This window comes from Maylandia zebra, linkage group LG4, assembly GCF_041146795.1.
Source record: "Maylandia zebra isolate NMK-2024a linkage group LG4, Mzebra_GT3a, whole genome shotgun sequence".
Classification (NCBI taxonomy): domain Eukaryota; kingdom Metazoa; phylum Chordata; class Actinopteri; order Cichliformes; family Cichlidae; genus Maylandia; species Maylandia zebra.
The window spans coordinates 24,421,743-24,435,334 of NC_135170.1; the positions used below are offsets into that span (position 1 = coordinate 24,421,743).

General features: G+C 37.6%; 1 protein-coding gene across 1 annotated transcript; it reads right to left on the bottom strand.

The window, feature by feature from the left end:
• Positions 1–2,162: 2,162 nt before the first annotated feature.
• Positions 2,163–7,531, bottom strand: LOC101477869 (immunoglobulin lambda-1 light chain). Its single transcript, XM_076883595.1, has 4 exons — positions 7,434–7,531; positions 7,027–7,356; positions 3,372–3,401; positions 2,163–2,673 (listed from the first exon to the last, which is right to left on the bottom strand). The coding sequence occupies exons 1-4, from the start codon at positions 7,471–7,473 to the stop codon at positions 2,351–2,353; spliced, it is 723 nt and encodes a 240-aa protein (XP_076739710.1). The 5' UTR covers positions 7,474–7,531; the 3' UTR covers positions 2,163–2,350.
• Between the last annotated feature and the right edge of the window lie 6,061 nt (positions 7,532–13,592).

The following is a 13,592-nucleotide window of genomic DNA, read 5'->3' on the forward strand; positions in this document are numbered from 1 at the left end:
CTGGATGTTAAACTCAATTGTTACACCTGGTAGAGCAGAACGCTGATCATTTTATTAAAGATGAAAAACTTTAGACAGTTTTTCAACTCTCAGTAATGCCATAGTGATCGTTTGATATATGGACCTGCAGCGGAGTTTAGGCCCAGACACGGCCAGTGACGTCAGACTGAACAATCGGATACCAAGGCCTTCAGAAACAAAAAGGTTATAACACAAAGTAGATTAAAACAGCTGAGGATGATTGGCATTCTAAGTGGGCGACACATACATAAATAGGCTTGTGTATTTATTTCCTGTTTGTCTTACTTCTTTGCCGTGTCCTCCCTCGTGATGTTTAAAGAAAATGAAAAGTTAAAAAAAAGAAAACAAAGGAGAAAATTTCAGATAAAAAAAAGCATTGTCACGGACAGTGTGGCAGACCGTGGGGGATGTGGGAAGGAGGACCCAGGCGCGGAGCTCTGTGTGTAAACAGTGCGTTTATTTACAGTGTATGGAAAAAACAACAATAAATCCCCGTGCTCTCCCCTGACTCCTGTGTCACGTCCTCCGTGAAAAGTCCGTGTCCACTCCCGTGTCTCAGCGCTCCCCGTGCTGGCTGCTGTCTGGTGCTCCACACCTCTTCTGGGGAAAACAATAGAGGCAGCCGTCAGGACACAATACTATAGCAGGCATGCACTCAAGGACTAAACCAAAACTGTATGACTAACGTGGAGTCTCATGCAATGATCCCGCGTCGGTGGGAGCTCCATCGGTCTCTTAAATAGCTCCCTCGACGAGCCTGATCAGCAGCAGGTGTGTGTGGGGCTTCAGGTGTGGCCAATCCTCTAGCAGGACCACACCCATCAGGCCTGCAGGTGCTTGACATCCACACACATATACACACACATACACACACCCTGCCTACACATAAAATAAGTGGAACACCGAAAAGAAGCATAGAATAACAAATACATATACATAACACAATATAATTCATAACTGCTCGGGGACCCTGACAAGCATTCTGAAGTTCATTAACAAGAGATGTCATAAGTGCAGAAATTCAGCTTCAGCTTTCTGTAGATTATTCTTGGATATTAAAGTTAATGAGAACTTTTGGGGAACTTTTCTTACTTTTCTTTTTTAATTGCCAAACCATTTGGTGACATGCAGCAAATCAAATGTCAGAAAATAAAGAATGCATTTGTTGTTTTTAAATCAGCAGTGCTTTTGGCTGCTACTGAAATCACAAGGTGTGGCCTAGCAATGAGCTCTGCTCGTTAGACTTGGCAGACTTTGATGCTGGATGTCCTTACTCACAAAACCCCCAAAGGGATTAATGTGACGTCTAAAAGACAGTTGATGGTGACTTTTAAAAGAAAAGGAAATAATAAACAGCTTTGTGTTTGAATTGCCCACATAGAGAAAAGCAATAAGATGCAACAGTAAAAAGAAACCATAAAAGTCCTGAAAAAATACATATAATAATGACAAAAATGTCAAAAGTCAAAAAACTTCCAAAGCAAACCTGCAAATGGCAGTGGGTCAGGTTATATAAGTTAAGTCAGACAGATATAAATAGACATGGGCTTTATTATTACTACACTGAGATTGACTTGTTACAGCAGCACAAAGGTCAGGAAGAAAAAGTGATAAGAAAAAGCACAGCAATGGACTTTCTTTAGTCTTTTTAATCAATACATAAATGTAAGTTTGTACCAATGAAAGAGTATTCAGCTGACTGTTTCTGAATAACCAAATTTTAGTAATAAAACATTTCCAGTAAGCAGCTTCCATTTTATTTGACAGAGAGCTGGTACATCTTAATTTGCATGTGTAGTTATAAATAAAATTCTGAGACCTGCAGGTGCATACAAGGCAGGAAGAGAGGGAGGAGTTGAGAGTTGACGCATCACTAACTGAGTGTGAAGATTTATCTGTAATTCTCGAACCAACATTTCAAACCAGTGACACTTTTTCTCTCTGTACTCAGGTAAAATTATGAAGTGATGCTCTCTAGTGTACAAATGCCTCACAGCATGCATTTCAGAATGTCTTTATGTTTTATTTATAACGAAAAACATTAAAAAAATGATGTGCTTATAAATGGATCGTTTTCCTGTGTGTACCCCTCAGTGAAACGGTGAAAGAATTTTTTTTATTTTAGAACAAGGAAACAGTGATTTTTAAACCGATGCTTTTATTGATTTAATGCATAACAACTGCAAATATCTGTTTATGAAAATGCAAATGAACAAATGATGTGAACCTTTTGCTTTATTCTGATTTCTAAAATATCAGCTTTGCAATAAGCAAACAGCACAAACAGTGAAAAAGCTGAATTTAAATGCATTAAAATTCGGATCCTCGACTATTCAGTGGAACATTCTGACTTCTTGATGGTTTTCTCTGAAGTCTGTGAGCCCAAAGACACTTTACATGTATAAATCTTATCCATGTTCCAGTCTGATGTCTGGATGGTCAGAGAGCTGCTGATTTGGTAAGTCTGGTCTGGTCTCTGAACAGCAGTGCTGGTAGAGATCCCACTGCTCACTGGACTCCCAGCAGCCAACCAGCTCACATCTGCAAAAGGCACAGACTGACTGGACAGACAGACCAGAGAAGCTGTGTCGGACTGGAGCTCAGCACTGGACGGAGGGAAGACTGTCAGGACAGGAGGAGAGAGGCTGGAGCCTGAAAATATATGAAAGATGAAAGATGTTAAGGAAAAATAGAACTGAAGTAATAAAAGTAGAAGTGGTGAAATCAACAAGATTTAATACAGAATAAAGATAAATCCCATAAAAATCAAACAATATAAACAGTTTTTCTGTAAAAACAAATAAATAAACAGGTAATCACACATTTCCAACTGGTTTTAAAAACTGTCAAAAAATAAAACAAAACTAAATTAAGCCCTAATTTTACATTAAAGAGAATTTAATTTAATTCTGGAGGATATGTCAACAATCATATGCTATACAATGCAAGTCATTCCTTTCAATTTCAAAGGTGACAGGTTTAAACCTAGATATTTTAAAATTTTGTACTTTACATTAATGTTTAAATTAGGTAAAACTCTTAATGAGAAAAGACAACATAGACTTATGCATTCTTTAAAAATGAAAATGCTTTGAAAATAACAAGATTGAATGACAAAATCTTTCACTTTTTCAGTAAACAACATTTTTTTTAAATTGATTGAAAACATTTCTTGATTTTAATACAACTCATAATCATTTCTAACGTATAAAATACGAGTTGGCTCTGCATCAGATACTATAAATATATAAAAAAAGGATTATGAACAATAAAAAATATTAAATTAAGAACTTTTCAGTAAACTACCGGAAATCTTCTAATGTTTCAGGATCAATTTAAACAGCACTTACCTGTCACAATCAGCTTGGTGCCTTGTCCGAATACCACAGTGATTCAGTTTGTATACATGGCTGTACAAAAACCTCCTGACTGTCACTGATGAGGGGAGAGGAACTGAAACATCCTGTTTAGGCCAACTTTCACTGTCAACATATCATGCGCCTCATCAGTCTGCTTATATTTCACAACAATGATATAATGTTTTCCAATATACTTTTTAATGATTAAAAATTCCTTAACCCTTTAAGACCTACCATAGAACCAAGTCTGCCAGAGCTTACTTTATATTTTTACATGCTGTAGTGCCATTTTTGGGAGCATTTCAAGTTGCTATACATCAACACAACTGTTATAGCCCATAGTTTTATTTTTGAGATACACCAATTTTTATATACTGCAGAAAAAACGAAAAACAATTCTATAATGCAAATTTGCAAAGAAAACAGCATATGCATCAAAATAACCTATTTCCAGCAGTGCAATTTGAGTTCTAAGCATCCCAGAAACTATTCAGAAAAGCATGAAGTTAAACATCCATCCATCCCTCTTCTTCCGCTTTATCCGGGGTCGGGTCGTGGGGGCAGCAGAGAAGCCCAAACCTCCCTCTCCCCAGCCACCTCCTCCAGCTTATCCGGGGGAACACCAAGGCGTTCCCTGGCCAGCCGAGAGAAATAATCTCTCCAGCCTCCTCCCGGTGGGACATGCCCGGAACACCAACCCCAGGAGGCACCCAGGAGGCATCCTTGTCAGATGCCCGAACCACCTCAGCTGGCTCCTTTCGATGTGGAGGAACAGCGGCTCTACTCTGAGCCCCTCCCGGATGGCTGAAATTCTCACCCTATTTCTAAGGGTGAGGCCAGGCACCCTTCGGAGGAAGCTCATTTCTGCCGCTTGTATCCGCGATCTCGTTCTTTCGGTCACTACCCACAGCTCGTGGCCATAGGTGAGGGTAGGGACGTAGATTGACCGGTAAATTGAGAGCTTCGCTTTTACACTCAGCTCCCTCTTCACCACGACGGACCGGTGCAGTGACTGCATCACTGTGGCTGCAGCACCAATCCGTCTGTCGATCTCCGGCTCCCTTCTCCCATCACTCGCGAACAAGACCCCGAGATACTTGAACTCCTCCACTTGGGGCAGGAACTCATCCCCGACCCGGAGTGGGCACTCCATTCTTTTCCAGCTGAGAACCATGGCCTCAGATTTGGAGGTGCTGATCCTCATTCTCGCTGGTTCACACTCGGCTGCGAACTGTTCCAGTGCGAGCTGGAGGCCCTCACCCGATGAAGCCAACAGAACCACATCATCCATGAAAAGCAGAGATGAGATTCTAAGGCCACCGAAGTGAAAGCCCTCCGCCACTTGGCTGCGCCTAGAAATCCTGTCCATAAAAATTATGAACAGAATCGGTGACAAAGGAGGCAAAGTCAAACATGACTTTTAAAAACACCAGTATATGCTTATAAGGCCTACAAGTAAAAAACTACATTTTCCGCAAAAATGATGTCACTTCCAGTTTCTGGCAGGTAATGGCGGACATGCGATAGTTCTTATTTCAATGTAGGAAGTGTTACGAACAGCTGATCGGATTGGCAAAGCGTGTTTCTGGAATATTATGTTTTTGTTCCTGCAAGCGCTTTTTATGCAATTTTTGCAAAGCTATATGTGGAAGGAAACCGTGACCTAGGGCAAGCTGATGGCATAAGATGTAACCTTACCTTTTTTTTTTAACCTCTGGCAGTTCACCACTACCATTTCAAGCAATTCATTGGAGTTGAGTGACTTAAATTGCAATAAATACCTGGAAAAATTGGGGTGTTCTAAAACTTTTGACTGGTAAAGGACTAATATTTTTACCAGTACCTTACTAATGCTTACTAATGTGTAATTATAATAATGCATGACCTAATTATGTTTTAGTGAAGTCTCTCTGTATCTATATGTATGGAGTTATTTCAATCTCAACTGTATTTACACTTAGTGTAGTAAATCACACCTTCAGTGTTACTAGTTCATGGTCATATTTTAAAGACCTGACTTACATAAATAATGTTATTGAAAAAAGGTAACAGAATGAAATCTCTAGTGTTCTTGTCTTCAATTTTCTAGATTTACTTTCTGGCTTATAAACGTCTAACATGAAGGTTTATTATATGGTACTAAATCTGTCTGAACTATTATAAACACCCAGATAGAGATGGATATCTTTCTTAGCAGCACCTTTGTTCTTGGCACACTTCAGCAACACAAGTTTCTTGTTAATGAGAGAAATGAGGGGAAACAAACTAGAAAGGTTAAAAAGAATTGTTATTACAGTTTCAAAAGCAAAAACATCAACATTTATATATGTAAGGTTGGGATTCAGAGATTCTTTTGTTGATACCATGTGGTTTGCCTTATGAAGAATGTATTAATAACATGTTTCACAGTATCATTTATCAGTAATATTTCCTACAGGGTTTATATTGCATTGAATATGTCTGTCATCACATTGACCTTTCTATTTTTACAGGTTGAGTTCATTTTATACACAATGCATAAATGTGCTTGGTTAGAGTTGACGTTCCATTCTAGAAGGTTTTAAGCTTCACTGGTGAGAGTGTCCAGATGATACATGCTGAGGGGAGATGAGAACATAGCAGGTTAATTGCATGCACGCTTACAATACACATATTAATCAAGTAGCAGGTCTGAGGGAAGGCCTAACTGGCTTCTACTTCAGTTTGAGACTGGCTGCAAAAGTACTTTACTTAGTGATTAATGACAAGGGTCCATTATTAGCTCTCAGAGATGCTAAGACCTGAAGTTATTACCTTAAAAGGAAAGTAATGTAGAAAGGAGAAGTTATATGTCGGTGTAAGGTTATATGTACGTGATGTACCCTTGTTTGCACGAGTTGAACTTTTGCCCGTCTGTCACCAGGCATTTTTGAACTGTATTGACGTAGGTGTGATATTTTACCCTATAAAACCAGAACCCAGTGTATTCTTGTCAGAGCAACACATTCCGTATGCTGACGGTTGGTTGTTCTCCTGTGACAATCAAACTCATCGTTTGATTGCACTTTTCTGGAGTCTCCGTCGTTTGTTGTCTGGTCTAAAGTTGATCGATCTCGCAGCAGTAACCATGTCAAAATCAGATTAAGACAATTAAGACAAACATCATAAACACATCTCTATATGAAATGAGAATTTGCTTCTCCATTTAAAAATGTGTTTTTTTTTGATGAATCCAGTGTATATTTCTATTGATTTGTTCTGTCTGACAGATAGAATATGGTTACTGCCACATTTACTGCAGCTGGAATGTAACAATTAAACAATTATAACCATGAAAGAGCTGAGAGTATAGTCTATAAAATCTTTATTATTTAAAAATAACTTGCAAAAACATAAAACACCGTATGTTGGATAGTTTGGTTTATGTGTTTTTACATATTATAATTTGGGCCAATGTTAGTAAATGAGATGTATTTTTCAGTGCTTTTCTTTTTATACTTTTAATAATCAAGGTTAAAATGAATAAAAAAAACACCAACAACATTCCAGTGTTTAAAAACACAGTCTAAAGATAGTTCACTAGATATATATATTATCTGCATATGAAAGTCTTTCTAAAAGCAGAAGTAATACTGAGGAGGTTTTTGTCACAGCCTGAATCACTGTGATACGTACGCAGAAGCAGAGTCATCATATGTCTGACAGTAATACACTGCAGAGTCTCCTGTCTCTGCTCGCTTGATAATGAACTGGTAATCAATGTTTGATGAGGATTTAGAGTTGAATCTGTCTGAGGTGAATCCTGTTCCAAATTCAAGTGAGCTGCTAGAATGACGAAATCTTAGAACATACCGAGGAGCCTCTCCAGGAACATGTTTATACCATCTAACATAATTCCTATCATATCTCTCTATGTTGCAGTTGAGAACAACTTCTTGACCTGGAGAAACTGTGTGGACAGCAGGTGTTTGGGTCAACACGATCACTGCATCAACATCTGCCAGGAAACACACACAAAAACATGAATGAAAAGTTTACCTCCAAAAATATACACCCTAAAACAGAAGATCTTACATGTTAGAGCAGTGATGAGAGTGCACAGGATCCACAGCATGCTGTCAGTGTGAGGTGTAAATGATCTTTACTGTTCAGCTGAGATGTGAGTGAGATTGTAGTGAGAAGTGAAGCGATACTGACACTTAAAGACACAGAGGAGAGGCAAACCAAAGGAGGAGGAGATTCAACAAAATGATTTTCATTCATAGAATAAAAAATCATTTATAATGCAAATAACATCAATTAAATGTTTCTGGCTCATGTTCAACCGACACACTTATGGCTGTCATGACATATTGCTCATGAAAATATTGTTGTTATGGGAATAAATATTATATAACTGATTATTGACAGTTTTAGGTGTTAACACCAATCTCTTTCTAGCTGAAATGTGAGCAGGACTTATGTGAAAAGAATAAACAGTAACGTTTTTAAGAACATGAGGTAGAACAAGTCTCAACAAATTCAGAACAGTTGTAGTTTAAATGCAAATGCCCTTATCCTCACACATCACACGTTTTCTTCTCGTCTTATATTTATTTCTGCCTGATGTATAGTCATCACTATTTAAGAGCTGAGACTGGTGCATACTAAATTTCTATTACTTATAGATAACTTTTAGTTATATACAGTATTAGTCCTCTTCTGACATGTTTTGGCTGAATAATATCTCTATATTCCTCTGCTTGCTTTATTCATATTTTCAATGATGAATATTAAAATTAATTAAAAAAACAAAACAAAACAAATAACACATTATTTGAAGGTGGTGGGATTTCAGTGTGTTTCTCGGATGTGTCTTTTTTTCAGCATGTGAAAGAGCATCAAAAAGCAGAAGTATCAGTGAGGAGGTTTTTGTCACAGTGTGAATCACTGTGATACCCCACTGCTAGCAGAGCCGTCCCATGTCTGACAGTAATAGACTGCAGAGTCTCCCTCCTCCACATTGTTGATGATCAAACGATAATCTGTTGTTGACTGATGAGTGGATGTGAATTTTGAAGAGGAGAACCCAGAGCCATAGGTTGGAGAACTATAGCCATGATAAAAATACAGCACAAACTGAGGACTTCCTCAGAGACGATGGTGGAGGAACTATTTAATACAACTAACAGGAGGAGGAGCTTTGGAGTTTTCTTTTTTCCGCTTGCCTGTGTTATTAATATTAATAACAATAATAATATGTCTTGTATATATAGGTTTTTTTTTAATTATTTTGGAATGGTTAATAGCCATTCTTTTTCCATGGTTGGTGATATTTTATACTTTTAACTTGTATTGTATTTAAAAACTATAATTAGATTAGCATATTCTGAAGCAACATAAAGTTTACAATTTCAGCTTTAGCTCTGTAGAAAATCATTTTCACAGTAAGTTATTCTCTCACATGTCAAACTTTGCACAACAGTGGAATCATCTAATTAAACAACTAAATATCTGTAAGTAAGATGGGCCTGTTTAAAATGTGATGTATAAAAACAGTTTTTTAAAAACAGAAACAGTTTGCAGCTTGAAATTCCCACCCTGTGATAAACTATTAAGATTCAGCAGCAAAATAAAAATTATATAATTATCTCAAAATTTGTCACAGCAGTTGCATCATGATAGCTGACGGAGATGCTATCTCCTTCATTGTTACGAACAAACAGTTTAATCAAAATTAAAACTTGCTAAATAAAAAGTAATAAATAAAAAAAATTCTGATTGGTTATATTTAAATTTGGCTATTTTAAATTATATTTCAAAGTGTCATGTTTAGGCTGTGTGCAGGCCGGTTCGCCGGTTCGATCCCTGGGCTCTCTGTCCTGGTCGCTGTGTCCTTGGGCAAGACACTTTACCCTACCGCCTACTGGTGTTGGCCAGAGGGGCCGATGGCGCAATATGGCAGCCTCGCTTCTGTCAGTCTGCCCCAGGGCAGCTGTGGCTACAACCGTAGCTTGCCTCCACCAGTGTGTGAATGCGAGAGTGAATGAATAGTGGCATTGTAAAGCGCTTTGGGTGCCTTGAAAAGCACTATATAAATCCAATCCATTAATATTATTATTACAAAAACTGAAGGCTAGCTAAGCTGGGCTGGCCAGCGGGCAGGTGGACGGACAGCATGGGAGAATGGAGATTGCGACACAGACCAAAGAAAACACAGGGCTTAATACAGAGATGGAGCCATCAGGGAATGGGAGACAGGAGGGAAACACAGCTGGGACAAATCAGGGCTAACAAGACAAGGGAAGCAAAACCAGATACATTAACATGCGACATGGACTTTCAAAGTAAAACAGGAAACATAACACAGACAAGTGGACTTGACAAGGGGATACAGCTGACAGGGGAGACAGAGCAACTATGGAACACAGAGACATAAACCATGAGGCAGAGAACTCCAACAAAGAAACCAAAAGACTAGAAATGATAAACAAAATCAAAATCAAAGCTCAATAGTAATGCAAAACTCAAAACTCCTGGTCGATGACCCAGGTACCCTAACACAAAGTTCCTCAACAAGTGATATTAAGTGCAAAATTTCAGCTTCAGCTCTCTGTATTTCAACATTTCTCATGAGGTTATGAATGAGACCTGAGAACTAAGACCTGCAGGTGCATGCTGGGCAGGAAGAGAACAAAAGCTTGGAACAAGTGAAAAGATCTGCCAATGGAACGAGTGTAAATTCTCTAGTTTCAAGATGCGCTGTCTAAAAAGGTGTTCCTATTCCTTACAGAAATATTTAAACCTCATTTCTCATTTGTGGGATAATAAAGGTTTATTCTATTCTATCTCAAAACTAAACAAAAAACTAAATATTTTAATGAATTGGTCTTCAGGCTGGGGAAATGATCATTTATCACAGAGATGAGGTGACTGACAGTCTATTCATGTTTTGACAAATATAAAATAGTTACATTGTCTTTTGCACGGTTGAGTGTGAGTTATGAAAAATGCCCTAACTGTTTTGAGCAAAGCATGTCGACTGGTCAGAATGACCTTTCTGCTGTGAGAATTGCACCAAATTGATTGAGAGAAATTGAATTTTGATTTATCTGATAATGTGTGAATGTGTTTCATTGTTTTCCTTTTGATACTTTTAACTTAAGAAGGAAAAACTAGCAATCCAGTATTTAAAAACACATTATCTGAAGGTGGTGCGTTTTTATTTACGTGCGCTCAGAATAGTGGCACAAAAATAACACCATACGTTTTCTTTAGAATTTTCTTGATGAATCTATAATCTGTAAGGGAAAGCAGAAGCAGAAGTAATAATGAGGAGGTTTTTGTCACAGCCTGAATCACTGTGATACGGGTGCGGAAGCAGAGTCATCCCACGTCTGACAGTAATACACTGCAGAGTCTCCTGTCTCTGTTCGCTTGATAATGAACTGGTAATCAATATTTGATGAGGATTTAGAGTTGAATCTGTCTGAGGAGAATCCTGTTCCAAAGCTGAGTGAGCTGCTAGAATGAAGAAATCTTAGAACATACTAAGGAACCCCTCCAGGAACTTGCTTATACCAGTTAATATAATTCCTGTCATATCTCTCTATGTTGCAGTTGAGAACAACTTCTTGACCTGGAGAAACTGTGTGGACAGCAGGTGTCTGGGTCAAAACTATCACTGCATCACCATCTGCCAGGAAACACAGAAATAAATGAGTGAAAGATTTACCTCAAAATATACAAACTGTTATATAAATGAGAAGAAAATCTTACACGTTAGAGCAGTGATGAGAGCACAGAGGGTTCCCAACATGATGATATTAGGTGGTGAAACTGTCCAGCTGAAAGATGAGAGGTGCTGTAGTGAGAAGAGAAGAGATACTGAAGCTTATAAAGACACAGAGGAGCAGAAGTAAAAGAGGAGGAGATTCAGCAAAACAGCTTTTATTTATAGAAACTAAATTAAGTGATATAAATTACTGATAATTTCATACAGTGAACATAACTCTGAGTTTGATGCAGTCTTGTTTTATTTTGACTGAATTTTAGTTAAGCACGAGTTAGTGAAATTACTGAACTGTAATGCCAAATGAATTTGTGTAGTCTCATTTTTTTTCAATTTTGTCTTACTGTGGCTTGAAATCATATTCACAATTAGCATGTTTTTGATCAAATTCTAAGAAGCTTGGAAAGAAGATGACCTGGATGACTGAGAACCTTCACAGTTTTTGATCAGACATATGCTACAGTACAATAATAATAAAAGCTGATGATGTGAGGCTTTGTGTGTGAATAATGTGTGTGTATTCTGGGGCTTTCTTTATTTAAAGTGAAAATTTAAATGAAAATAAAAATACAATCAATAAAAATAACAGAACAATGTTTATAAACTAATTGTGTGAGACTCTGGACCAAAAAAAGCACAAGTTGCTAGCTTTGAGTTGCTACTAGATATTAGATATTATATTATTAGATATTAGTCATATTTCAATCACTCTGTCTTTATAGGGTGGTGAAAAATTTACATTCATTCATCCCAGAATTGAAGTGACTGACTTACTATTCATGTTTTGGCGAATGTGAAAAGGTTGTTGTTGTTTTAATTGTTGGGGTGTCCTGTGCACAGGTCTGTGTCATAAAAATGCCCTAACTGCTTGTCAGAACTGCATAATAAGTGTTATGATGATTCTGCTTTGAGAAATTTGCAAAAATTGACAGAGAAAAACTACAAAATATTATCTGCATAATGTGTTGCAGATAATGTAAACCCACCACTTTATCTTGGTGGGTTTATACTGAGTTTGCTTGATCTCTCTGTTATCAGGATGTGGAAGAGTGTCAAAAAGAAGATGAAGAGAAATAAAAAAGGAAGAAAGAATACCAAACGATAGGAGGGGGGATCACTGTCCCTAAATATTGGATGTGTTTGTGTTTGTGCTTTAAGGCTCTACACCCCGGGGTTGCTTTGCTTTTGTTTGTGTTGATTGCTATGTGTTATTTTTGCTGTAAATGCACTGTTCTGCTGTTCATATGACAATGTTTAATAAACTCTGTTCTAAGTCTGTTCTGCTCTTTTCCAGAGAATCAGTATGAGTGATTTGATTTTAATTGGATTCAAAAGCTAGACGTCCACAGCGTTGGTGGGATAAGGTTATCATATTGGCTTCAAAATTTGTGACCTGACAAAACCTTTTTCTCCTGTTTAGGTTAGGGAGACAGGTAAGAGGCCAGTATTTTCTTTTGGGTTTCTCGTTATAGGTAGGTCAGTTCTGTTTCATTTCTAGAGTGTTTTGTTTGTTGTTTTGACCATGCCCATCTTGATGCTCGCTACTAGTGATGTGTCGGTCGCGAACGAAATGGCTCTTAGAGCCGGATCTTTGACGTGAACGACGCGAGCCGGCTCCTTATCGCGAGCCGTGGGTTTGTTTTTCTTTCTCTCACCCTCTCTCTCGCAATTTTTTTCCACTTCACTCCACACGCGAGCCTTGTGCTTTGCACTGGGCAGAGGGGGGAGGGGCGGTAGTTACACTCAGTAGCACAGGAACAGAGCAGGAGGGAGAGAGAGAAAGAGAGGCAGGGACAACAACGTCACATTAGAAAGGTATAGTAATCATCCACAAGTATTTTCAGTTGCAGATGATAAAGGATTCAGAAAGTTTATTCATGCAGGTCCATATGACAGAGAATATGCATCTTCTTTTTGTTTTCATATTATAATTTATATTTAATTGTGTTGTGGTTTGCAGTGTTTTGTGTTGTTTCCCTTTAAATTTGTTTAAAAGGAAAAAGCTGAAAATTTAAATAGTTAAAAGTTGAAATGTGAATAGTTGATTTTTGTATTATATGACTTATTTATTACATTTTATGTGGAGTGAATAAATAAAAGTATATTTACGGTGGCCCCTACAGACAAAGCACATACAAACTTCAAAACACGTACAAAAGACAGTGTTGAGCTTTTGTTACCAAAGTACCAACGACCAGATTTGGTGTGTGGTAGTAACAGGTAAATTAACTTTTTTTAAAAAAATTATTTGAATATATATGAGTGTTTGTGTATAAATACACAAACCATACACATATGCTTTCAATTGTGTAATTTAAGTGATCTAGGTAGCTCTGTTTTGGAAGTTCAGTTAACGCTAGAAATGTTTTTTGGAGTTTGTACGTGTTTTGTCTCTAGGGGCCACAGCATATATAAATATATATAAATAAAACCACTTTTTTTACATTAGTAATTCCGTTTGT

Coding starts and splice junctions, on each gene's coding strand:
- LOC101477869 (XM_076883595.1), bottom strand. CDS start 7,473: ATGCTGTGGATCCTGTGCACTCTCATCACTGCTCTAACAT. Junction 7,357..7,433: donor TCTCATCACTGCTCTAACAT/GTAAGATCTTCT, acceptor GTTTCCTGGCAG/ATGTTGATGCAGTGATCGTG. Junction 2,674..3,371: donor CACCAAGCTGATTGTGACAG/GTAAGTGCTGTT, acceptor ATATATTTTCAG/GCTCCAGCCTCTCTCCTCCT.